This window comes from Chiloscyllium punctatum, chromosome 11, assembly GCF_047496795.1.
Source record: "Chiloscyllium punctatum isolate Juve2018m chromosome 11, sChiPun1.3, whole genome shotgun sequence".
Taxonomy (NCBI): domain Eukaryota; kingdom Metazoa; phylum Chordata; class Chondrichthyes; order Orectolobiformes; family Hemiscylliidae; genus Chiloscyllium; species Chiloscyllium punctatum.
Genome location: NC_092749.1, coordinates 29,883,581 through 29,909,947, shown reverse-complemented (window position 1 = coordinate 29,909,947; position 26,367 = coordinate 29,883,581). Strand labels below are relative to the sequence as shown.

Here is a 26,367-nt window from a genome sequence, read left to right as displayed (position 1 = left end):
GGAGGTAGCTGCAGAGATACAGGATGCATTGATTGAAATTGTCCAAAAATTCTTGGATTCTGGAGAAATACTAAAGGTTTGGGAAACTAAAATGGAACACTCGTATTCAAAGGAAAAGGGAGAGAGGCAAAAAGCAGTAAACTATAGGCTGGTTAGCCTAACATCTATTGTTAGAAAATATTGGAATCAATTAAGGAAGTAATAGCAGAACATTTAGAAAAAAAGAAATCAATTCCACCAAGCAGATTCAGCATGGCATCAAGGGAAATAGTGTCAGACTAATCTAGTCATCTTTACTGCAGAAGTCTCAGCTGGAAGGGAGGGTGGTCAACCAGAAGATGGACTTTCAGTTTGCATTTGACAAGGTATTTCACAAAAGGTTAGAGGTGGTACGTTGGCATGGATAGCAAACTGGCTGATGGGCATTAAACAGCAAGTGGGGATAAGGGTTTTCTTTTTAGGCTGACAACATATAACCAGTGGGGTTCCACAGGGATAAGTGTTGTGATCACAGCTATTTAAAATATATACAATGACTTGGAGGAGGGATGAGAATGTACTGTATCCAAATTTGCAATCAACACTAAAATAGACGGAAAGGCAAATTATGAGAGGGATATAAACAAACAGTTTACCTAGAGATATCAAAGGTTAAGTGGGCAAAACATTAACAAAGGGAGTATAAATGTGGGGGGAAAAACTGTGGAGTTGTTCAATTTGGAAGAGAAAAACAAAAGAACAGTATTATTTAAATGGAGAAAAACTGCAGAAAGTTGCAACACAAGAGGAATTAAGGGTATTTGTGCACAAACATAAAAAACAGGTCAACATGAAGGCTAATAGAATGCTGACGCTGAGTTCAAGGGGAATGGAGTAAGGATGTCTTATGCAACTGTACAAAGTGCCGCTGAGACCACATCCGGAGTAGTGAGAGCAGTTTTGGCTCCCCTTACTTAAGGCAAGAAAACTTCATTGGAAGATGATCAGAAAAGGTTCACTAGTATGATCCCTGGTATGGAGAGATTGCCTTAGGAGCAAAAGGTCAAGCAGATGAGGACTCAACTCATTGGAATTTAAGAAGAATGAGAAGTGATCGCATTAAGATACATTGAATTGTATGAGAGGCTTGGATAGGGGGCATCAATGTAGATTTCAACAGTTTCCTCATTTCCCCTTCCCCCATTCACCCTAGCTCTAAACTTCCAGCTCAGTAACTGTCTCCATGACTTGTCCGGACTTGTCCTACCTGCCTATCTTCTTTTCCACCTATCCACTCCACCCTCTCCTCCTTGACCTATCACCTTCATCCCCTCCCCCACTCACCCATTGTACTCTATGCTGCTTTCTCTCCACCCCCACCCTCCTCTAGCTTATCTCTCCACTCTTCAGGCTCACTGCCTTTATTCCTGCCTTTTGCCCGAAACGTCGATTTCGAAGCTATTTGGATGCTGCCTGAACTGCTGTGCTCTTCCAGCACCACTAATCCAGAATCTGGTTTCCAGCATCTGCAGTCATTGTTTTTACCCAAATGCTGAAAAGGACATTGCTCTCTCATGGTAGAGTCTGAAATCAGTGGGCAAAATCTCAGAATAAAGGACAGCAGTTTAAGACAGAGATGAGGAGGAATTTTGTCTCTTTGAGAAGTGATTGTCTTTGGAGCTTCTTGCCAAGAGGGCTATGGGGCCAGAGTCCCCATAGATATATTCAAGATCAGTAGGGGAATCAAGGGTTACAGGGTAAAAGGTAGGAATGTGGATAGGACGAGTGTGTGTCAGATCAGCCACAATCCTACTGAATGGCAGAGCTGCCTTGAAGGGCTGAATGGCCTTCTCCTATTCTTATTTCTTATAGAATAATCAGGGCAAGCAAACTGTAACTTGATGGCTTTTAATCACCATACCCATTCTGAAATGAGTCGTGCAAGATCCAAACATGGAAACTTCTGTTTCAATACAGAATTCCGTGTCAAAATCAGGGAAAAAGTAGAAACATGAACTTGTTTTTTTCCTTTTTTTAGAAAACCTCAAAAATTGAAATCTGAATGAATGAAGTTCTAGAATGGTCAAAGTTATTTCTCAGGCTCAGAAGGTTGACTGTCAATAAATAAAAGAATATCCGAGCATTAAAAGGGTACTTGCATTAAAACAGCAAAGGTTACTTACAATCTAAGTACAGGAACTTCACATCATTCAATGCATTTCAAAGGGAATTTAGACTGCAAGATGCCACTTTTGATTCTCATCTTACAAACTGATTTGTGCATTTAATTGCAGATTTGCAATTTTTCTAAATACTACTACCCTCATGATTTTGTAACAAAATTTTTAGTGCAATTAGCTGAAATCTATATACAGGTAGAAGGAGAATACAACAACTAGTTTGAAACCAGTAATTAGATTGGAGTAAAAGGAAACTGCAAAATGTGGGTTTTATTTCTCTTCGCACAGAAAAGGGCAAGGAAAGATCCAGAAGTTTTCAAAATTACAAATGGTTTGGAGTGTAAAAAGAGTAAGAGTATTTCTGCTGATTTTGAATCTATAACAAAGGACAGACTTAGTTACAACTGAGTACATGATTAAAAATATTTTTAAGTGTTTAACATTTTTACAAAGATAAAAGATTTGGATTCTTCAAACACTAATTACTGAGTTGACCATACAACATGCTGTGGTATGAAAAGACAGTCAGTGAATTGAGTTTTCTGTCACTAGTTAAAATGATGATTAGCACTTTCAGAACTGAGCACTTTGGGAGCTACTTTAAAATAGTTTTCAACCCATCCCCAGTCCCCTTTACACTCTTACACTTCTGATTCACATACAAAAACTTGAATCTTGAATGAGACACACTGTCCAAGCTTTCGTTTTTCAAGTATTGATAGATACGGTGGCACAGTGGTTAGCACTGCTGCCTCACAGCGCCCGAGACCCGGGTTCAATTCCCGACTCAGGCGACTGACTGTGTGAAGTTTGCACGTTCTCCCCGTGTCTGCGTGGGTTTCCTCCGGGTGCTCCGGTTTCCTCCCACAGTCCAAAAGCTGTGCAGGTCAGGTGAATTGGCCATGCTAAATTGCCCGTAGTGTTCAGTAAAGGGGTAAATGTAGGGGAATGGGTGGGTTACGCTTTGGCGGGTCGGTGAGGGCTTGTTGGGCCGAAGGGCCTGTTTCCACACTGTAAGTAATCTAATCTAATCTAATATTTCCCTGGTTACACAAAAATACTCTGCACAGAATAAAACAAGAACAATTGCAAGCACTCAAAGTCTTGCCTATTTTCGGTCTGAAGGTTAACCATCTTCAAAAGAAAAGTAATGTCCATTGTTCCAGATATGCACTTTCAGGGAAGGAACCTACTTAGAGTTATAAAGATGTAAAACATGGAAACAGACCCTTCGGTCCAACTCATCAATGTTGACCAGATATCCCAAAATAATCTCACCCCAACTGCCGCACCCAGCCCATATCCCTCCAAACCCTTCCTATTCATACACTCATTGAGATGCCTTTTAAATGTTGCAATTTCACCACTTCCTTTGGCGGTTCATTCCATACACGTCCCACCCTCTGAATGAAAAAGTTGCCCCTTAGGTCTCTTTTATATCTTTCCACTCACCCTAAATCTATGCTCTCTAGTTCTGGACTCCCCACCCCAGAGAAAAGACATTGTCTATTTATCCTATTCATGCCCCCCAATGTTGTAAACCTCTATAAGGTCACCCCTCAACCTCCGACACTCCAGGGAAAATAGCCCCAGCCTGTTCAGCCTCTCCCTATAGCTCAGATCCTCCAACCCTGGCAACATCCTTATAAGTCTTTTCTGAATCCTTTCAAGTTTCACAACATCTTTCCGACAGGAAGACCAGAATTGCACGCAATATTCCAACAGTGGCCTAACCAATGTCCTGCACAGCCGCAACACGACCTCCCAACTCCTGTACTCAATACTCTGACCAATGAAGGAAAGCATACCAAATGCCTTCTTCCCTATCCTATCTACCTGCGACTCCACTTTCAAGGTGCTATGAACCTGCACTCCAAGGTCTCTTTGTTCAAAAACAATCCCTAGGACCTTACCATTAAGAGTATCGGTCCTGCTAAGATTTGCTTTCCCAAAATGCAGCACCTTGCATTTATCTGAATTAAACTCCATCTGCCACTTCTCAGCCCATTGGCCCATCTGGTCAAGATCCTGTTGTAATCGGAGGTAACCTTCTTCGCTGTCCACTGCACCTCCAATTTTTGTGTCATCTGCAAACTTACTAACTGTACCTCTTATGCTCGCATCCAAATTATTTACATAAATGACAAAAAGTAGAGGACCCAGCACCAATCCTTGTGGCACTCCACTGGTCACAGGCCTCCAGTCTGAAAAACAACCCTCCACCACTACCCTCTGCCTTCTTCCTTTGAGCCAGTTCTGTCTCCAAACAGCTAGTTCTCCCTGTATTCCGTGAGATCTAACCTTGCTAATCAGTCTCCCATGGGGAGCCTTGTCGAAAACCTTACTGAAGTCCATATAGATCACATCTACTGCTCTGCCCTCATCAATCTTCTTTGTTACTTCTTCAAAAAACTCAATCAAGTTTGTGAGACATGATTTCCCACGCACAAAGCCATGTTGACTATCCCTAATCAGTCCTTGCCTTTCCAAATACATGTAAATTCTGTCCCTCAGAATTCCCTCCAACAAATTGCCCACCGCAGACATCAGGCTCACTGGTCTATAGTTCCCTGGCTTGTCCTGACCACCCTTCTTAAACAGTGGCACCACATTAGCCAACCTCCAGACTTCCGGCACCTCACCTGTGACTATCGATGACACAAATATCTAAGCAAGAGGCCTAGCAATCACCTTCCAGCTCCCCACAGAATTCTAGGGTACACCTGATCAGGTCCTGGGAATTTATCCATCTTTATGCTTTTCAAGACATCCAGCACTTCCTCCTCTGTAATATGGACATTTTGCAAGGTGTCACCATCTATTTCCCTACATTCTATATCTTCAATATCCTTTCCCAGTAAATACTGATGCAAAATACTCATTTTTTTATTAACGCTGCCCAGTGCTAACCTAATGCTATATGCTCTGATTCAAACAGCCCTTTAATCTTCTTTGATTTAATGAGCATAACATCATACATCTCCTTAATTTACACTCAAAGTTAACACTACTCTTACCCTCGGGAAATGAGCTCCAAGCTCCTGATTTTCAAATGGCTCCAGTGTTTCATTGTGTTGAACTAATTTCTATTCGCCATATATGTATATTTAAATAAATAATATTAGGGCCTGCACCATTCCTATTGGATTTTTATTTAACGGTCACACTTTGTTTTACAAACCACACCTTTTTTTAAAAAAAGGTGAACTTGCGTCAGGAAGCATATCTACACACTATTGTTCCCACTTCAAAACCTTCCCTTTAACCATACACTCACCTTCAGTTTCCCTATTTCCTTAGATTTCCCACTACTAGTTTGTTATCTTTCTACATTACATCAATGGTTCCACTTAAAGTGTACTTCTCTAGTTTAAAAAGCACTTTATAATATCTTGACGTCTTGCAAGGTGAAACATTAATGCAAGCCTTTTTCTCTTCATACTTATAATACCACTCAAACAACTATTCTCCGAACTGAAGAGTATCATACAATGAAAGAAAGATCACATTACTGTATTTAACATTGTGGCTATTTCCATTATGTAACATAGTCAGCTCCACAATATTCTACTTTGTGCAATTGGTGTTGAAGTAGTAATTACAGGTTTAAACTTTCTTTACAGCTGGTTAATTATTACATTTCAAAGCTTAGAAGGGAATTATGTTGCGTGTGTGACTCATGACTACAGAAGTTTAATTTGAGACCAAGCAGTGCTCCGCCCCTAATCTCTCATTGTTCAGATATTATTTCTCCTTGAAGTAGAAAGGGACAAGGACAGAGAAATAAATCTTAAAATTTGAGTCAAATTATCCCTTCATTTTCTTCTAATGAAATTTGGGTCAAGGTGAAGCAACATTTGAAAGTTGTTCAGTCAATAGTTCAATTAACTTTTGACATTTCAAAGTTAAGTGGGAGGTTATTTACCACTTCAGACTAAGTTATTAAACTTTTGAGACCCAAGAGCACCCAATATAGTTTTTGTCATCAGTTTTCTTTTAATCCACTTTAAAAATGGTTACATTTCTGTTATTTGGTTAAAGCACAAATATTCTTCGACAATTCTGATTTTTCATGGTTAAGTCAATTATCTAACCTATTCTCATCCCCAATCATACACTTGATTAACAGAAATCTTTTCACAGTCATGACTTACTTGTATAGTGTGTAGTTCCTCTTTCTGTATTCTCTTCAAACTTAGAACAGCATCGCGATTCTCTGTAACAAGACAGCAGTTGTCCTGAGTCAACACAAACTGGCAACAGCATTTAGAATCATTCACTAAGTTTGTTCAAGCTCCCTTTCGTTCTAAATTCAAACAGTTAAAAATGCTTTTAAAGCAAAGATTCAAAAGAGGAAAAAAAAGAGTCGGGGGGTGAGGGGGAGAAAAGGGAAGGGAAGGCAAGGCAACTCCCAGACAACTAGGCGCAGTCATGTACTTCCAGCAAGTTCATCAACATTCATGCTCTCACACTCCTCCAATAAGTGAAAATGCCAAAAGAAAAAAAACACTCAGTAGACAAGTTTCCAGTTGATTGAGCTGAGCTACCACAAAAGCATTAAGCTGTGATGGACATATTACAGGCGTCACTTCAGAATATCAACAAGTAGAAATGAGCAAGATCAGTTCACAAATTCCACTTTCTTCAGCTATTTCAGATTAAAAACAAACTCAGTGCCATCTGGAGGAAGAGATCAGAGTCTATATTTTAGATGTTTATTTTGCTGAGGAAAGTACATTAAAATTGCAGCACTGCTTCTGCAGTTTTTTTTAGAATTTTTACCTTTTACCCAAGATTAGCAAGTTATTGTGAAATTATGAACAAAGATTGAGAACGTGGGCCATGATTGGATTGAAATGCAATTACAGTGACTTCCTTAGAATAATTAGCATGGTATGAAAATATTACCGAGACAAACTTCACCATGCAGGGGAAAGATCTACTGGAAATGACCAAAAACAAAAAAGGTGCAGCCAAAATATCAACTTGCACTTTTTTTTGATAAACACCAATTCTTCCAATCTCCCACCCATCTCCCACAGCAATTAAGTTAGAGGCCAGTCACTCTTTCAAATTCCAGAATGAATCAGTCCCAGAGGTTTTTTAACTTCTATTCTCAAGAACCTAGTGCGCCAATTTCTCGTTAGTCCATCAAATGATGTAACCATAGCAGCTAATTGTTAGTTCAACTTGGACTGTTTAGTTCTTTTAAACACTGACGCTGGCTCCTCGCCTGTGAGTTGCTAAATGTTTTACTGGGGATTGAAGTTGAAAGCTTTCATTTGGTACACTAGATTGACCAATTAACTGTAGAATACATACCAAGCAAATAGTTACAACGCCTTTGAACAAATGGACCCCCCCCCCCCCCCGCACCATGAACAGATCAGTTGGAATGGTTTCAGTTAACATCTCTGGCCTTCAGTTGAAACTACTTCATGCAACTTCTCCCACTTCTCTGGAGAGTACCACCGTGCAAGTCGAGCACCTTCCTCCATCTCCTCTTGTCACTCACCCTACGGCCAGCCCTGCTCTGACCAATTCACTGCCTGCCATATCTTTCACTGATCTCACGTATTGCTCTTCTTCTTCTGCCTGGAAGGCCTACCTCCATCGTTCCCCTCAGTACTCTGACTGCAACTTTGTGATGCTCTCACAATCTTCAGTGACCCTCCTATACCCAATCCCAGTGTGCTGAACCCTTACTTCATGACTGATGGATTGATCCTGAACTTCTCTTTAATGCATTCTCCTTATAATCTTTGATTCCCTTACTAATTAAACATCTATTTCAACCTTGAATGTACTTCCACAGCCCACTGCAGTAAGGGATTGCAGAGGGTTATGACACTCAAAAATATTCTCATTTTTGCCCTAACTGAAAGACCTCTATTGTGCAATTATGCCCTTTGGCCTTAGACTCTCCCAAAATAGGAAAGAACCTTTTAGTATCTACCCTATTAAGACCTCAAGAATCTTTTGCATTCATAAGATCATCTCTTCCATTGCTAAACTCCAAAGAGTACAGGCCCAACTTAGAGTCACAGAGACGTACAGCACAGAGACAGACCCTTCGGTCCAACCTGTCCATGCCGACAAGATATCCCAACCCAATGTAGTCCCACCTGCCAGCACCCGGCCCATATCCCTCCAAACCTTTCCTATTCATATACCCATTCAGATGCCTTTTAAATACTGCAATTATACTAGCCTCCACCACTTCCTCTGGCAGCTCATTCCATACACATACCACCCTCTGCATGAAAAAGTTGCCCCTTAGATCTCTTTTATATCTTTCCCCTTTCACCCTAACCCTATGCCCAATAGTTCTGGACTCCCCCACCCCAGGGAAAAGACTTTGTCTGTTTATCCTATCCATGACCCTCATGATTTTACAAACTTTTATAAGATTACCCCTCAGCATCCAATGCCCAAGGGAAAACAGCCCCAGTGTGTTCAACCTCTCCCTATAGCTCAAATCCTCCAACCCTGGCAACATCATTTCTGAACCCTTTCAAATTTCACAACATCCTTCTGATAAGGAGACCAGAACTGCACGCAATATTCCAAAAGTGGCCAAACCAACGTCCTGTACAGCCACAACATGACCTCCCAACTCCTGTACTCCGTACTCTGACCAATAAAAGAAAGCAGACGAAACACCTTCTTCACTATCCTGCAATGCCATTTTCAAGGAGCTATGAACCTGCACTCCAAGGTCTCTTTGTTCAGCAACACTCCCTAGGACCTTACCATTACATGTATAAGTCCTGCCTTGATTTGCTTTTCCAAAATGCAGTACCTAACAGTGATCTAAATTAAACTTCATCTGCCACTCCTCAGCCCACTGGTCTGATCAAGATCCCATTGTAATTTGAGGTAACCTTCCTCGCTGTCCACTACACCTCCAATTTTGGTGTCATCTGCAAACTTACTAACTATACCTCCTACTTTCACATCCAAATCATTTATATAAATGACAAAAAGTAGTGGACCCAGCACCAATCCTTGTGCCACTCCACTAGTCTGAAAAACAACTCTCCACCACCACCCTCTGTCTTCTACCTTCAAGCCAATTCTGTGTGCAAATGGATAGTTCTTCCCGTATTCCACGAGATCTAACCTTGCTAACCAGTTTCCAATGGGGAACTTGCCAAACGCCTCACTGAAATCCATATAGAGCACAGCCACCGCTCTACCCTCATCAATCCTCTTTGTTACTTCCTCAAAAAACTCAATCAAGTTTATGAGACATGCTTTCCCACACATAAAGCCATGTTGACTATACCTCATCAATCCTTGCCTTTCCAAGTACATGTTCATCCTGCCCCTTAGGATTCCCTCCAAAAACTTGCCCACCACTGACGTCAAGCTCACTGGTTTATAGTTCCCTGGCTTTTCCTTACCACCTTCCTTAAAACAGTGGCATCGCATTAGCCAACTTCCAGTCTTCCAGCACCTCATCTGTGACTATCAATGATATTTGTAAGAGGCCCAGCAAATACTTCCTGAGCTTCCCACAAAGTTCTAGGGTACACCTGATCAGGTTCTGGGGATTTTTCCACTTTTACCCGTTTCAAGACATCCAACACTGCCTCCTCTGTAATATGGACATTTTTCAAGATGTCACCATCTATTTCCCTACATTCTATATCTTCTATGTCCTTTTCCACTAACATACTATATAAAATACTCATTTAGTATCTCCCCCATCTCCTGTTGCTCCACACAAAGGCCACCTTGCTGATCTTTGAGGGGTCCTATTCTCTCCCTAGTGACCCTTTTGTCCCTAATGTATTTGTAAAAACCCTCTGGATTCTCCTTAATTCTATTTGCCAAAGCTATCTCATGTCTCCTTTTTGCCCTCCTGATTTCTCTCTTAAGTATACGCCTACTGCCTTTATACTCTAAGGATTCACTTGATCTATCCTGTCTATACCTGACATTTGCTTCCTTCTTTTTCTTAACCAATCCCTCAATTTCTTTAGTCATCCAGCATTCCCTATACCTACCAGCCTACCCTTTCACCCCAACAGGAATATACTTTCTCTGGATTCTTGTTATCTCATTTCTGAAGGCTTCCCATTTTCCAGCCATCCCTTTACCTGCGAACATCTGCCCCCAATCAGCTTTTGAAAGTTCTTGCCTAATGCCATCAAAATTGGCCTTTCTCCAATTTAGAACTTCAACTTTTATCCTTTTCCATCACTATTTTAAAACTAATAGAATTATGGTTGCTGACCCCAAAGTGCTCCCCCACTGATACCCCAGTCACCTTCCCCACCTTATTTCCCAAGAATAGGTCATGTTTTACACCTTCTCTAGTAGGTACATCCACATACTGAATCAGAAAATTTTCTTGTACACACTTAAATTCCTCTCCATTTAAACCCTTAACACTAAGCAGTCCCAGTCTATGTTTGGAAAGTTAAAATCCCTTACCATAACCACCCTATTATTCTTACAGGTAACTGAGATCTGTTTCTCAATTTCCCCCTAACTATTAGGGGGTCTGTAATACAATCCCAATAAGGTGATCATCCCTTTCTTATTTCTCAGTTCCACCCAAATAACTTCCCTGGATGTATTTCTGGGAATATCCTCTCTCAGTACAGCCGTAATGCTATCCCTTATCAAAAAGGCCACTCCCCTCCTCTCTTGTCTCCCTTTCTATCCATCCTGTAGCATTTGTATCCTGGAACATTAAGCTGCCAATCCTGTCCATCCCTGAGCCATGTTTCTGTAATTGCTATGATATCCCAGTCCCACGTTCATAACCATGCCCTGAGTTCACCTGCCTTCCCTGTTAGGCCCTTAGCATTGAAATAAATGCAGTTTAACTTCTCAGTCCTACCTCATTCTCTGCTTTGTCCCTTACTGTTTGATTCGCCTTTGTTCTCAACCATACCAGTTTCAGATTGATCTCTTTCCTCACTATCTCCCTGGGTCCCCCCCACCCCACCTTACTAGTTTAAATCCTCCAGAGCAGCCGCCCCCTTCCAATTTAGGTGCAACCTGTCCTTCCTGCAAGGGTCACTTCTACCTGAAAAGGGCTTCCAATGATCAGCCATGCATTCATCAGCTCTATCCTCCTATTCCTGCCCTCACTAGCTCACAGCACCGGGAGTAATCCAAATATTACTACTCTCGAGGACCTCCTTTTAAAGTCCCTCCCTAACTCTCTATAATCTCCCTTCAAAATCTCAACTTTTTCCCTTCCTATGTCGTTGGTTCCAATGTGTACAATGACCTCCGCTAGCCCCTCTCCCCTCTCCCCCTGGAGAACATTCTGCACCCTCTCGGAGACATTCTTGATCCTGGCACCTGGACTGACTGCCTACAGATCATGTGCTTTTTGAACAAAATAGAATGTACCTGCAAAACAAGTCTGCAAATGCACATTCACCCCAAAGACTTAGTGTGTGTGCATTCATGTGAGGGAGGAAGAGAGTGTGTCCATGTGACATTTTATAAATTTCTACTTTAGAAATAGAACCAGTCTGACTCAAGACTGGAATACATACAGACTCTAACTTTACATTTTTAATCCATTGTTTGATCTGAGAGATCACCTTTTTAAATATGAAACCTCAAGTTAACTTGGGAATGTGACTTAAAAGTAGTTCTGGGACTTGCATACAATGAACCAAAACCTGCAACCCCATTCTAAAAGGTGAAAGATTTAACAGCAATCGAGGCTTGTTCAATATATCGTATCAGTTATATGAAACATGATCTTTTACTATAAATTCTGTGTCCTATGATCCTGTCCCATTAGCTGCCTGACAAAGGAGAAGCACTCTGAAAGCTTATCCTCCCAAATTAACCCGTTGGACTATAACCAGGTGTTGTGTGATTTTTAAACGTTGTCCACCCTCGTCCAACACTGGCACCTCCACGTAATTGTAATGCCAGCATTGATTACTATGGCATCCCACGAGGTTAATATCCTGAAAATGCTCCCAACTATCCATCTATTTGTTAGCCAATTCTCTATCCATGTTAATTTACTACACCCAACATGACAGGTTTTTCTCTTGAGTAGCCTTTTATGCAGTGCCTTGTCTAACCCAGTTTTGGAAATCCAAAACATTTACATCTACTGAATCCCACTTCTATGCTGTGTGCTACCGTCTCAAAGAACTTGAACTTGTCAATCAAACTTTCTCCTTAAATAAAGCCATTATGATTTTGCTGGATTAGATAGTGTATTTATAAATGCTGTTATTACATCCTTTATAAGTTGACATCAAGCTGGTAAAAGTAAATTACTTAAATGAAAATAAACTTAACAGTAATTTGCGAGAACCAAATTCAAGTCCCATGCTATCCAAGTTTCTAGTTATTACGAATTAGATTCTAGATTTCTAAGATCATTGGCAACGCAGCTTTTTTCTTTCCAATCTCTACCTGGTGTTTATAAGTACTTTTCAAAATGAAGTTTGAGCAGATACCTTGACATCTTTTTATGTGTCTTTAATCTATTTTAATCTATTCTGGAGAGAACAGTTGGCAGGTCTGGATTTCCAAGGACCTCAAAAGTAATTGTTCCAAAAAGACAAATGGAGTCAAATGGCTGATACACAACTCCCGTACGGTTTGTCACTGTATAGAAGACAGACCACGAATGCCATTGTAAGTAGGGAAGTCAGCAGAGCAGAGGAAGACTGTTTCAATCCATTGTTCTGAGCTACACCAGCTGTGAACAGCATATGAGAATGGAGATTTTCTTCTCTGCTATCAAGTGTCATGGAGGAGTCTACCCAGAAATAACTCCCATCTTGTTGTAGAAAGGAATTCAGGGAGTTTTAGTGCCATGCCAGCAGAACCAATAAAAAAAAAGGTAAAAATGTAACTTTACCCATTCAGAGATCAGTCTACTTTGTGCACCTAAAAAGACAAACTCTGACTATTTGACTACAGAGGCCATCATAACCCTTCACTCCAAACTAAAAATTCTTCAACAACAAACTATGTGCAACGATACCTTAAAATGGACTAGGTGGAATTTCATCTTCATAAAATAGTTTTATCTTGATCTGCTTTTGTTCCTGGTTTGTACTCAAGTGCTACAATCACAGTAGAAATAGACTAATATTTCTCAATAGAGACGACTGTTTTAAAATCCAAGTTATTTCAAGGATGGGAAGAGCTGGTTTTAAAAAGGAAAATTACTAGCCTAAACAAGCTGCTATCACTTAGAGTCATAGAGATGTACAGCATGGAAACAGACCCTTCGGTCCAACCCGTCCATGCCAACCAGATATCCCAATCCAATCTAGTCCCACCTGCCAGCACCCAACCCATATCCTTCCAAACCCTTCCTATTCATAATACCCATCCAAATGCCTCTGAAATGTTGCAGTTGTACCAGCCTCCACTTCCTCTGGCAGCTCATTCTATACACATAACACCCTCTGTGAAAAAGGTGCCCCTTAGGTCTCTTTTATATCTTTCCCCTCTCACCCTAAACCTATGCCCTATAGTTCTGGACTCCCCCACCCCAGGGAAAATACCTTGCCGATTTACCCTTTCCATGTCCCTCATAATTTTGTAAACCTCTAAGGTCACCCCTCAGTCTCAGACACTCCATGGAAAACAGTCCCAGCCTGTTCAGCCTCTCCCTATAGCTCAAATCCTCCAACCCTGGCAACATCCTTGTTAATCTTTTCTGAACCTTTCAAGTTTCACAACATCTTTCTGATAGGAAGGAGACCAGAATTGCACGCAATATTCCAACAGTGGCCTAACCAATGTCCTGTACAGCCACAACATGACCTCCCAACTCCTGTACTCAATACTCTGACCAATAAAGGAAAGCATACTGAACGCCTTCTTCACTACCCTATCTACCTGCGACTCCACTTTCAAGGAGCTATGAACCTGCACTCCAAGGTCTCTTTGTTCAGCAACACTCCAGAAGTGCAGTGAAGAAGGTTACCTCAGATTACAACAGGATCTTGATCAGATGGGCCAATGGGCTGAGAAGTGGCAGATGGAGTTTAATTCAGATAAATGCGAGGTCCTGCACTTTGGGAAAGCAAATCTTAGCAGGACTTATACACTTAATGGTAAGGTCCTAGGGCAGGTGGAACTAGACTGGGTTGGGATATCTGTTCGGCATGGACGGGTTGGACCGAAGGATCTGTTTCCATGCTGTACATCTCAATGACTCAATATGAAACCATCTGTCAATAAGGATCAGTCTGAGCCTAAATTAACAGTGTTGCGGAAGGGCAAACTCAAACCGCTATTTATAAGTTCATTCACACCTTTTATCTCAGCATGGTGGCTCAGCGGTTAGCACTGTTGCCTCACAGCACCAGGGTACCAGGTTTGATTCCAGCCTTGGGTGACGGTCTGTGTGGAATTTGCACATTCTCCCTGTGTCTGCATGGGTTTCCTCTGGGTGGTCTGGTTTCCTCCCACAGTCCAAAGATGCACAGGTCAGGTGAATTGGCCATGCTAAATTGCCCACAGTGTTAGGTGCATTAGTCAGAGTGAAATGGGTCTGGGTGGGTTACTGTTCGGTGGGTCAGTGTGGACTGATTGGACTGAAGGGCCTGTTTCTACACTGTAGGGAATCTAATCATCAGCAAGTTTAACTATGGACTATTTAGTTTAGAACAATAACACAGACTCAGGAAAATAAATACAGGTCTATGTCGGAGGTCAGATACAAGGAACAATTGTTTTATAAGTAAGGATTAAGAAGGCGCTCACTTTCTCTCATCAAGCCAAACACAGTCAGTGATGAGCGAAAAGCAAGTTTAAAACAACAATCCTTTAGTGTAAGCTCAAGGTTATCTACAAACTTTGTCAAGCCGGAGGAAAGAGTTCAGCAGCTATGCCTAGTTTTGCTCAGCTTTCATTCTTCCCAACTCAACACAGCCCTTACAACTTTAAAGTGAAACTTCCTGTTGGTACAGACGCCCATCCTCCTGCCTCTCCTTTTTAAGGTCATTACTTGCGTACATGTTTAGGGTCACATTTTCTTAGGTTAATAAATAAAATTCCGTTCTCATCATTCAAGGAACCCTGGAAGTGGTGCTCTTTCACTTTAAAACTGGCTTCAAGTAAGCTTAATTCACGAGTAATAGTTATGTGCTATAATGGAAATTAACTTCTTGTTTCAACTGATCACAAGGTGGTCAAAGGGGAGCTAATCATCTCTTATCATTTGCATTTAAAATTAGTTGGTGATTTTATTACTATCACTCAAGTTAACTTGCTGCTGGGTTTTGTAATCAACAAACCTCCTCTGGTTTAAAACCAAAAGCTTTGCTGCCAAGTTACTTTGACGATAAACCATGCTTAATGAAATGGAGACACACACACCACTTTGTGTAAATGTACAGGTATCATTTATGAATCTATAAACTCCTGGCTGTTCACATCATTCATCTGCTACACCTCAACACATTGAAGGCTTTAGACCTTCCAGAGGTCACAGCTTTGCAATAGGTCATGATCACTGCAATCTGGAACATCATTTGCTACACATTACAAAGAGATTAAGATACATTGTGGGATATACAAAGGACTGTTCATTCGGTCTTGAAAAGGACATTAGAAAGACAAAGAGCGAAGCAAATGTAATGAAAAACAGGAAGGAGTGCAATGGAATGTGCAATTGAGAATGAATCTCAAGTAGCGACAATTGGCAGAAAAAAGTCTGAAAATGCATAAATTTCAAGGTCATGATTTATATTTTTTTAAAAATCATTGTTTGGAGCTATGCAAGGGTTGAAATGAGAACGAGAAGGATAGCTGAAATGGCAAATTACATGAAATTCAAAACTTGTTCAAGAGGGAGAAGGATAGTGTTTGGTCTTGTTCAGACATCCACTACAGAGAAAGTGCATCTTGACCATTATAGATTGAAGGAAGTAAACTGCTGACTCTCACCAGAAGTGCAATTGGCCTTCATACAAATGATGACAGATGGCAGAAATAATCCAGCTCAAATGTGAAACTAGTGGAAGTTCTGATGTCACTGAGACATTTAATTTTTTTTCCAAAAAACCAAAAGCTAAAAGTTTAAAATTTTTTTTTTTAAAAGAGGTGCTCCAAAATTTACAATTTGGTGAGACCACGTCTAGTGTTTTATTCTCCTTATTTAAGGAGGAATATACTTGCATTGCAAGTAGTTTAGAGAAGGCTCACTGGACTTATTACTGGGATGAAGGTGATAGTCCTATGGAAGGAAGTCTGAGCAAGTTGGGATTTTGCTTATTTGAGTTTGAAACAATAAAAAACAAGCTTATTTATGCAACATAATCTGATGGGTCTGAACAGCATTGGTTCTAAGATGATGCATCTTTTCATGGAGTAAATCAAAAAATTAAGTGCAAGGGTTATGAATTGTTGATATTTTCTGTCCTAGAGGACTGCAAACAATAAAGGGGTATGCGAAAGATAGATGGACGGAATTTTGGGTACCAAGGAACTCAAAACGCTTGATAATTAGAGAGAGAGGACGAGAAAACAGAGCTGAGGTAGTTATTCAGCCATAATCAGGGGGTGCCACAGTGGCAATGGTTAGCACTGCTATCTCACAGCGCCAGAGACCCGGGTTTGATTCCTGCCTCAGCTGACTGTGTGGAGTTTGCACATTCTTCCGGTGCCTGTGTGGGTTTCCTCCAGGTGCTCTGGTTTCTCCTACAATCCAAAGATGTGCTGGTCAGGTGAATTGGCCATGTTAAATTGCCCATCGTGTTCAGTGCATTAGTCAGGGGTAAAACCTAGAGTAGGGGAAGGGGTCTGGGTGGTTTATTTTTCAGAGAATTGGTGTGGACTTATTGGACTGAAGATCCTGTTTCCGCACTGTAGGGAATCTAATCTAATCTTGATGAACAGCAGAATATGCTCAAGGGGTTTTAGGCCTAATACATGTTTTTATACGTAGAGTTCAGGTACTGTATAGCCATGTAGGAAATAATGCAGAATGTGCAGATGAAATCAGAAACATGGTTTAATGCAAAGTGAACTGCATGCAACATGAGTGAAAACAGATTAGTACATTGGGTTCTCTGAATGTTAATGCAGAGGCATAAAGGCAGCATAGAGAATAGGGAGAGAATGCACACTTATAAAGGAAGTGCACAGCAACTACAGATTCAGGTACTCAAATCTTTGATGTCCTATTTAAAGCTTTGAACATTAAGAAACATGGACAGATTACAGAAGGCGATTATGAGGGATCATCATGAATGAAGGGTATGAAGAGTTTGAATGGAAAAACCAAGAATATTTTCACCTAATAAAAAGGTTAGCAACAATGTGCTCAGTAAAACTGTATGAGCATTCAGCCAAAAAGGTGTAGCTTGGAAGACACCAGCCAGCACGGTCTCTTGCTGAGCAGAGCATGTAAGTAGGAACACATTAAAACCTATCAGAGGTGCCCAGCAAGAATGAAGGAATTGGCCACACTGCTAAATATTGAAGGAAATGTTGGTTAAGAATAGAAATATTCTTAATATTAAAAAATATGTGGAAAAACATGGAAGAGCTGAAGAGTAAACGTTTCAGTTTCCATCTGTCATTTTAAGGATTCACTGACCTGACAAGTTGAACAGTCAGAAATTGAAGAGATGCCAGGAGAAATGCAGAGGAATCGTGTTTCCAACTAAAGTAGTGAAAACAGTATCGCTAATAATCTGTAATATTTGAAATGGTAGCTTTTCTCTTTAAGAGCTGAAGGTGGCTCTAATACTCCAGAAGGAGCCCATTCAAGGTTCGACCATCCCATGGAAATTTCATTTACATTCTGAAGCTTGCTGTTTTGCCCATACAGTCACCACAATGTGTGGGGAACCATGCATCTGGACAAGTAACAGGCCCAACACCACTCTGCCATTATTTGCACGAGACTCCCACTGGGTCACTGCTTACTCATAAGCTGACTCATTCACCATCAGCATCATTGCAGTTTTGACTTTTACATCAATAAAAATGTCAAAGAATAATTCTTCCCCTCAAACATTTCCTCCCACACCTTGATCAAGAGATGAACTGCCAGACTGTGAATCAAAAATAACTTATGAATCTGTTTTGGATACCTACCTTTTATTTCCTCTAAAAAGGCATGATTGCATAAAGTGAACATAAAAAAAAGCTGTGTTAGTTTTGCCTTAAATGCTCTTCGCTTTCTAAAATAAACTGGTATTGAAAACAATATAGTCCATTAAAGCAGCTTAAGTGAACAAGGGCATTTATGTTGCAACAGACAAGACCACTGATTTGAATGAGCCATTTAGAAATATAGAAACAATTGCATAGGTAGGTAGAAACAAATTTTCTCATGGTTAAAAGGGTGTGGAACCAGGATGCAGAATTACAAGATTACATTTTTAGACTTGGATCATGGCAGAAGTTGTTCTTTTACGTACAATGCGAGGCCACATGTTGCACTTGTGGAGTTAGCAACTACAACAGACTCCATAGTAACATGAATGGGCAATGTGGTAGTATAATGGTGAGGTCACTTAACTATGAATCCACAAGCCCATACCAAGGCACTGGGGACATAGATTCAAATCTCACCACAGCAGTCAAGTGGAATGTGAATTTAATTCATAAATTCTGGAATAAAGGGATACTAATTATGGGATCAGTAAGAGTAACCACTACACCCATTCCCATTTGTAGTAAAAAAAACCTCATCTAGCTTTTGACTGCCCTTTAGGGAAGGCAATCTGCCATCCTTACCAGTGTGACTCCAGACCCACAGCAATGGCTGCCCACTCAGTGACCTCTACTGTCCTTCAGTTCAAGCGCAATTAATACAAATGCTGCCAGAGAGATCAGTGGAGGATCAGAAAAGATGGAGAAAGAAAAAGCCTTTGTGTGTCAATTGCCTGAAGCATCTTAAGATCCAGGCGGCTCTTCAGATAGGCCCTCCTTAAATATCTTAAAATATATTTTAAATTTAACCAAAAATCATTAAAGCTTGCACTTAAATAAAAGCAAAAAAGTTCTGTGGATGCCAAAAACAGTCAGCAGGTTTGGCAGCAGTGGCAATAAAAACAGAGGCTAATTTTCCAGGTATTTGACCTTGCATGGAGGTCTGATGAAAGAAAAAAACAGAACCTGAAACATTAACTTCAACTTTTCACCTTACCAATGCTGCCTGAACCAGAATTTTCCCAGCATTTTCAATAGTTTGCATTTCTATTTTAACTTGTTGGCTTATCCCTCTTTTTTTTGTGTGCGTGCGCGTGGTTGCTGGGGAGGGGGGGGGGGGGGGGAGGACTTGCAGATGGGAACCTGCTGATACAGCTAATATCGTTCATGTTACTGAGATTATTCAGAGTAGAAAATGCAATGTCTTCTGATTCCTATAAACTAGAACTAATCACATTTTTAGACTCCATGCTGGAGCTTAGAGAGCATTCTTCTTTCTGCTTTTTGTGTAGTTGGTGAACTGAGAGACTGATGCATTGTTGCTCAGAAACCATTGCACCCTGACGACATGTTCATAATTAGGCTCTCTCGCTCAATGAATACTATCAGACTGAACTCCATTAGAAGGCAAGGTTGTGCTGCATCTAAATAATTTGACACTTAGACTGGTAACTGCTTTAGTGCATCAAGTTGCCACCCACGTGCATGGACCTTTAGCATAAAAGAATATTAGGGTCTGCACTGGCCACCAGCTGCAGAAGAGACTGAGCCTTGGTTTCAACTGGCTCTGTGCCAGAACAAGTCTCCACTTACCTGCTTCTCAAATCAGTGCACATCAGACTTTTTTTTGGGGGGGGGGGGGGTGGAAAAGGAGGGTCACATGCACCAGGTGGGCTAGGAGGCCCCATGAGGAGGGGGATGGCAACAGCCTATTGGTATTATTACTGGCCTGTTAATCCAGACCATTTTCTGGTTACCAGGACTCAAATTTCACTATGGCTGACGGTGGAATTTGAATTCAATAAAATTTCTGGAATTTAAAAAAAAAAGTCGAATGATGGTCATGAATCAATTGTCGATTGTCAGAAAAACCCCATCTGGTTGACTACTGTCAGTTAGGGTAGGAAAGCTGCCAACCTGGCCTACATGTGACTCCAGGCCCGCAGCAATGTGGTTTTACTCTTAACTGACCTGTGGTCTAGCTAGCGACGCCCTCATCCCGCGAATTAATGAAACAAAGTGCAAAGAGACCAAAGATACAACGACCAACAGACTTCGGCTTTATTTAAATAAACCTTTCAAACGTTAGGTAAAGAGCCAATCACATTTGCTCACCAGATTCTGCAGGCTTCAGGTTTCCCTCTGTCCAGGGTTTGGCAGGTGGCCACACAGCCTGAATTTTCCCAGGGATGCGACCTTCCACGTGGTCTCGTGACTGGGTCGGTTGGCTGACTGCTGCCCACGTGTACAGCTTGTCTTGCTTTATCCAAGAACCAAACAAGGGGAAAAAAAAACAAAGCCAGCATTAACTTTCACTGATGAGGCAGAACAGCTATAGTCTTTCAAGTGGTTTAGAAAACAAACAAACAGTGCTCCTTACAAAACAGCTTCAAAACTGTACATTGAAGAGCCAGAGTCTGAGAAAGGATTGTATCAAAAAGAACACAAGAAAACGCATGTTTCCCACAATCCAAATAGATCATGCTTTATGCTATACCCCACTTCAAAAGTAGAAGTGAGAGCTGTCTTTTGGGATATTTCCTGTATAGTACTAAGAGTTATACCACTACACTGCTTTACCTGCCCAAAACTGCTACCCGGCTCTGGTCTTCCCTTGGTCTGCAGATCATGGTGGGCAATTAAGGCCTCGTTACATTTTCGTCGCACAGTCCTCTTCAATCTCAGTAAAGCTAGGTCAGGATCTGCTTGTTTCATTTTGCAAAGAGTCTCTCGCTCACCTACTTTAGTGTCCTTCCTCACTATCAGCAAGTTTGTGAAAACCTCTGGAACTTTTCCTTCTGAGGCAGCAGAAGTGGAGGTCTCACAGGACCAGTTATTATTACAGTCATCAAGAAATCTATTCCTTCTGGGTAGCACATCAGCATTTTCCACACCGGTTTCAGTTGCAATCTGATCACAATAATCGATTGATGCAGAGCCAAAAATACTCCCGGCACGGCTTCTGCAGTTCAGACTGGGTGGTGGCTGGCCCATTTGCACTCTCTTCACACTGTTCTCTCTCATCATTAAAGCATTGCCATTTCCACTACTGCAAACCACCACCCCATTTATCCCCTCATAAACACCACCACCTTCATTGTTGTTGCTCGATTCCTGGTCCCACGCTTTTAACCACTCTGTAGAGACCAAGTGTTGCAACGCAGTTACTTCAGCTGCTTGCCTTTTCTCCGACAGAAAACCAGGAGGTCTTGAAGAGGCTTTGTCCGTTTTCTCAGCTAAGCAGGAACTTACTGTAGTTTTTTCTGCTGTTTCCAATGCAGTGCTCAGGATATTGGCCAAACTCAGGCTGTTGCTCATCGCTTTACAGGAAGATTGTTCAGTTTGGCCTTGCATTTTATCACACACATCTACTGCTCCCTTATCACAAACAGACATCCATAATTTTTTCCGGGCTTGCTGAGTTCCACCGCACATCTTTCAACTTTTATTATCCATGATCAAATATTCTGCTGTGTTGTATTTCCATAGTTCAACTGTAGCAGAATAATCCTTTGAAGGTTTAGCAGGGTCCTCACTGAAATCTTTGTTTTTCTTTACATTCTATTACCTGATAATGATTTCCCTCACATCTTACTGCATCACAAGGCTCCCTGTGCAATGTCCACAGCATCTGCAGGGCTCAGAGATGGCAACGCATACAGACCTGAGAGATCAACTTCCAATGTAACTGATCTGGTATTAGACGACAAACAAGACTGCACTAAATCATTAAACAGCCAGGTTACAGCGACACGCTAATCCTCTCCTACACTCAGTTCAAAATTATCTGAGTATTAAAAACCAGCATACTCATTCACTATAAAACTACCCACTGTTATACAGTGTATTTGTTTGCAACATGCACATTCAAGGGCACTAGAAAGAGTTATTGCGAGCTGAATGCCTACTGGACAAAGTCAGCATCAGACCAGTTAGAAAAAAAAGCAAATTTGCATAAACTTGAGCAGGATTCAGTGCCTGGCTCAGCGATGTGGTTAGAACAGCAACATTATTACTTTTACTTTTCACACTCTAATCCAGCTGAATATTCAGTAAAATCGCACAAACAACAAATCCTGGTCGACCAGATTAATATTGGTGTGTTAAAAATTACATTACAAACATCGGGATATACTGCAGGAAAAGAAAATTGTGCCGAAAGGGGAAATTACAATCTACATCAAGAAAGACAGATGAAAAATTCATTGTAAGAGGTGGGAGTATTGAAAGAACAATTTGCTGACTCATGTTGGAGAATATTCATGGGACTGGGTTTTGCAGCGAGCAGCAAAGCCAGCTTCTCAAAAGCAACCAGTGATGGGATTTCAGATTTCGCAATGTTTATCTCAATCTGATGTTGAAGGGAACAGCAGACATCCAACAACAATGGGAATCAAGCTCAAGGTGTCAACCATACTGAAGCATTCTAACAGACATCAAACTAGGAGGTTAAAAGCCCAGCTCTGCCTACAATTTCTATAAATTTTAGGGCATGAAATAATAACGAAGACATATACGTTAGCCTGAAATATCAAGATTAAAGACTATTAAAATGCTATAAAATCATTAATAGCAAACATCAATACTTAGAGAATGCCAAGCTTCCACAGTGACAGATTATCCAGTAGCAGGAATAACTCTACACATTCTGGATTAGTGGTGCTGGAAGAGCACAGCAGTTCAGGCAGCATCCGAGGAGCAGTAAAATCGACGTTTCGGGCAAAAGCCCTTCATCAGGAATAAAAGCCTGAAGCGTGGAGAGATAAGCTAGAGGAGGGTGGGGGTGGGGAGAAAGTAGCATAGAGTACAATAGGTGACGAGTTGTTGAGTAACTTATTTCCACCATTCCCAGTTATTACACAGTTTTTAAAAAAAACTGGTACGGGGGGAAAAAAGCCCACCTGCAAGTGTGCATAATTTCCTGTCGTAGGTATTTATTTGAATAAGCATTTCACAAACTGGGATGTGAATGCTGCATAAACACTTCTCGAAAAGGAGCTTTCTTGCCCTGTTGAAAAGGAGACTAATGAGTTACTGCATCAGTTCATCTCTAGGAGTAGGGGGCAATGATGTAGTACGAAAGACAATGGTCTAGTAGGGAGGTGATGGTTTTGTCAGTGGACTTGTAATCTAAAGTTGTGGGTTCTGGAGAGCCGGGTTGAGATCCCATCACAACAAATGGTGGAATTTGAATTTGAAAAACTGAAATGAAGCCTAATGGTGAAACCATTGATCATAAAAACCCCGGGTAAAAGCAAATTACTGCGGATGCTGGAATCTGAAACCAATAGGGAAAATGCTGGAAAGTCTCAGCAGGTCTGCCAGCATCTGTAAGGAGAGAAAAGAGCTGACGTTTCGAGTCCAACTGACCCTTTGTCAAAGCTAAAAAAAAGTGGAGGAATAGGGAGGTATTTATACTATTTCTCCCTTTTTTTTTAGCTTTGACAAAGGGTCAGTTAGGCTCGAAATGTCAGCTCTTTTCTCTCCTTACAGATGCTGCCAGACCTGCTGAGATTTTCCAACATCTTCCCTTTTGATCATAAAAACCATCTGGTTCGCAAACTTTCTTTGTGGAATGAAATCTGCCATCTCTAACTGGTCTGGCCTATGTGTGACACTAAAAAGGTCAAAAACGCTACTAAAATATACAAAAGAAACCAGATCGATTGGAAACAATAGCAAACTCAGCCCGGTTGACTCTACATAGTCCTCTTTATTAATATCTGAGGAACAGTGTCAAGATTGGAGAGCTGTCTCAAGCATTAGCCTGACGTTGCAGACAGAAGGTCTCCCAGATACACCATCGATGGTGGCGATATCCTGTCTCAGTAGCAGGTCAGATCCAACAGACTGGCAACAGTGGTACCCAGTGCCCTGGGAGGCTTCTGCTTTCAATCTGGATACAAAAGGAGTTTCATGGCATCAGAGCAAACATCAGCAAGGAAAACCTCCTGCTAATGACCATGTACTGCCTAATACCATTTGTGTAGTTGAGGTGGAGGTTGTGGGTTGGGCAGGTGCTAAGGAACATTGGTCAATTTCTGTGGTACATTTTTGCAGATGACACACACTGCTGCTACATGATTGTTTATGGATATGGTGGCAGTCACCCCACCACCTAGAATGACAAAAACAACAGCAGACGCAGGGGCAAAAACCAGCCCTGCAAGCAACATTCCCCATTAGCGACACAGCTGTGGTCTAAAAAAAATTTGACCACACCAATCACAGCCTTAATTTCTAATTCCCCAGACAGACATTCTGTTGCCACACTCCATGGCCTATACAACTGGAGAGAAAATAAGAGGGATTGCTGCTTTCAGGTTTCCCTCCAAAAACACACATCACATGAATGAACAGAAGACAAAGCAAAGCAAGAAGTAGAGAAGAGAGAGAAAGTTTCGCTGCCACATGCCCTGCTCCCTCATTTCATAACGCAATGATATTACAGCTTTGTATTCACACAAAAAAAAAATCAACAGATGCTATATTTTCACAGTCACAGAAAGAAAAATGTTGCTCAAAGTACAACGAATATTCAAGCTTCAGTCTCTATGAGGTGAGGAGAGAAAATTAGTGCCGGATCAAATAAGGACTGGAGTTTAACATTGAAGGGGGTATTCCAGTGTTGTACTTTAAAGACAAGTACTAGATCAACAAAGGTTTTGACCCTTAAAGCAAGCAGTTTGGACTCAAATTCAAGCATTGAAGCAAAGAAACATTTTTAGTAACAATCCCTTGGTGTCAGGAGTAAAAGACATTCAGTATAATTTATACCCCATCTTTTTGCCTCACCAAATTCAAGGACATTAAATGTACCAGTGCACATTGGGAAATGTTTTAATAAAATGGCTGCCATGTTTGTCACACAAGTCAGCATTTAAAAAGGAGCACTGGTACTTGAATCAAAATAAATGCTAACAAAGTACATTTACAAAGCTCAAGGACATAGAATCATAGAATCTCTAGTCTGGAAGCAGGCCATTTGGCCCATCAAGTCCACACCAACCGTCCAAAAAGCATCCGACCTAGACCCACACACCCCCACCCTCTTTCTGTAACCCTGCATTTCCCATGCCTGCACATTCCTAGGTGCTATGAGCAATTTAGCATGACCAATCCATCAAAAGTACAGATTGATGTTTGGACCATGGGAGGAATCTGGTGCACCCGGAAGAAACTGATGCAGACACTGGGAGAATGTGTAGACTCCATGCAAAGTGACAGACAGTCACCTGAGGTTGGAATCAAACCCAGGTCTCTGGTGCTGAGGGGTCACTGGGCCACCATGTGGCTCTGGAACATTAAGACTAAGGTAAGTCTTTAGTTTCTGCGCATCAATGATGCATAAAAATACTATACATTGGACATGTGGAGATCAACTCATTTCTATACAGAAACATGACCAACGTTCTTGCACTAAATTCATATTTATGCACAGCAAGTGCAAAATTTAAGAGAGTTAGCTTCTTTTGAAAGCACTAATTATGCAGCAAGATTAAATGGTCTGTATTGTTTTAAGATTCTATGTTTATTCAAAGATGCAATTTTTGTAGAAATCAGCAAAAACTGACTCACGTTAATGCTCTTGCTCAGCGTCAATTGATTTTTGCAGATGCTGTGTGAAAAAAAATTAACCATAAAGACTGCTCTCTAAACTCCCACAGCTTCCTTTAATCCATTTGGAGCCTGTACTGCCACAGAACAAAGGCATGTACTGAGACAAACAGAGCAGTGACCAAACGAAGACAAAGGAACAGCAAGTCGATGGCAGAAAAATCCCTAAGTTGTCCTGATGTGCTATAAACAAACCCATGTGGCTATATGGGAAAGCTGCTATCATTTAAAAAGCAAGGCCAGTTATGCTGTTGCAATAATGAATGTACTTCAGTAAAAGGAGACCTCAAGTCTGAAAGGACAACATTGTTAAAACCTGAACTTTGTATTGGGATTATGTACTCAGGATCAGCACGTTACCAGCAGGGTTTCTGGCATTTACAATACTTGCTGGCAGTCAACCACTGTTTGGCAGAATGTCAAACTGTTACATTTTATGTTCCTTTAAAAATAAAGCACAAAGTAG

The 26,367-nt window shown here is 41.1% G+C and overlaps 1 protein-coding gene across 2 annotated transcripts in view; it reads right to left on the bottom strand.

Moving 5' to 3' along the window:
* The window catches only part of fmn2b (formin 2b), a 482,131-nt gene that overhangs the window by 356,242 nt on the left and 99,522 nt on the right, over positions 1 to 26,367 (bottom strand). Inside the window, exons 1-3 of one of the 2 annotated variants that reach the window (XM_072580572.1) lie at positions 20,865 to 21,906; positions 20,400 to 20,544; positions 6,314 to 6,375 (exon numbers count right to left, since the gene is read on the bottom strand). In XM_072580572.1, coding sequence (XP_072436673.1) covers positions 6,314 to 6,375; positions 20,400 to 20,544; positions 20,865 to 21,719 — 1,062 coding nt within the window. In that variant the 5' untranslated portion in view covers positions 21,720 to 21,906. Of the gene's footprint in view, positions 1 to 6,313; positions 6,376 to 20,399; positions 20,545 to 20,864; positions 21,907 to 26,367 lie in introns of those variants that run through there. The other variant, XM_072580571.1, reaches the window with a different exon arrangement.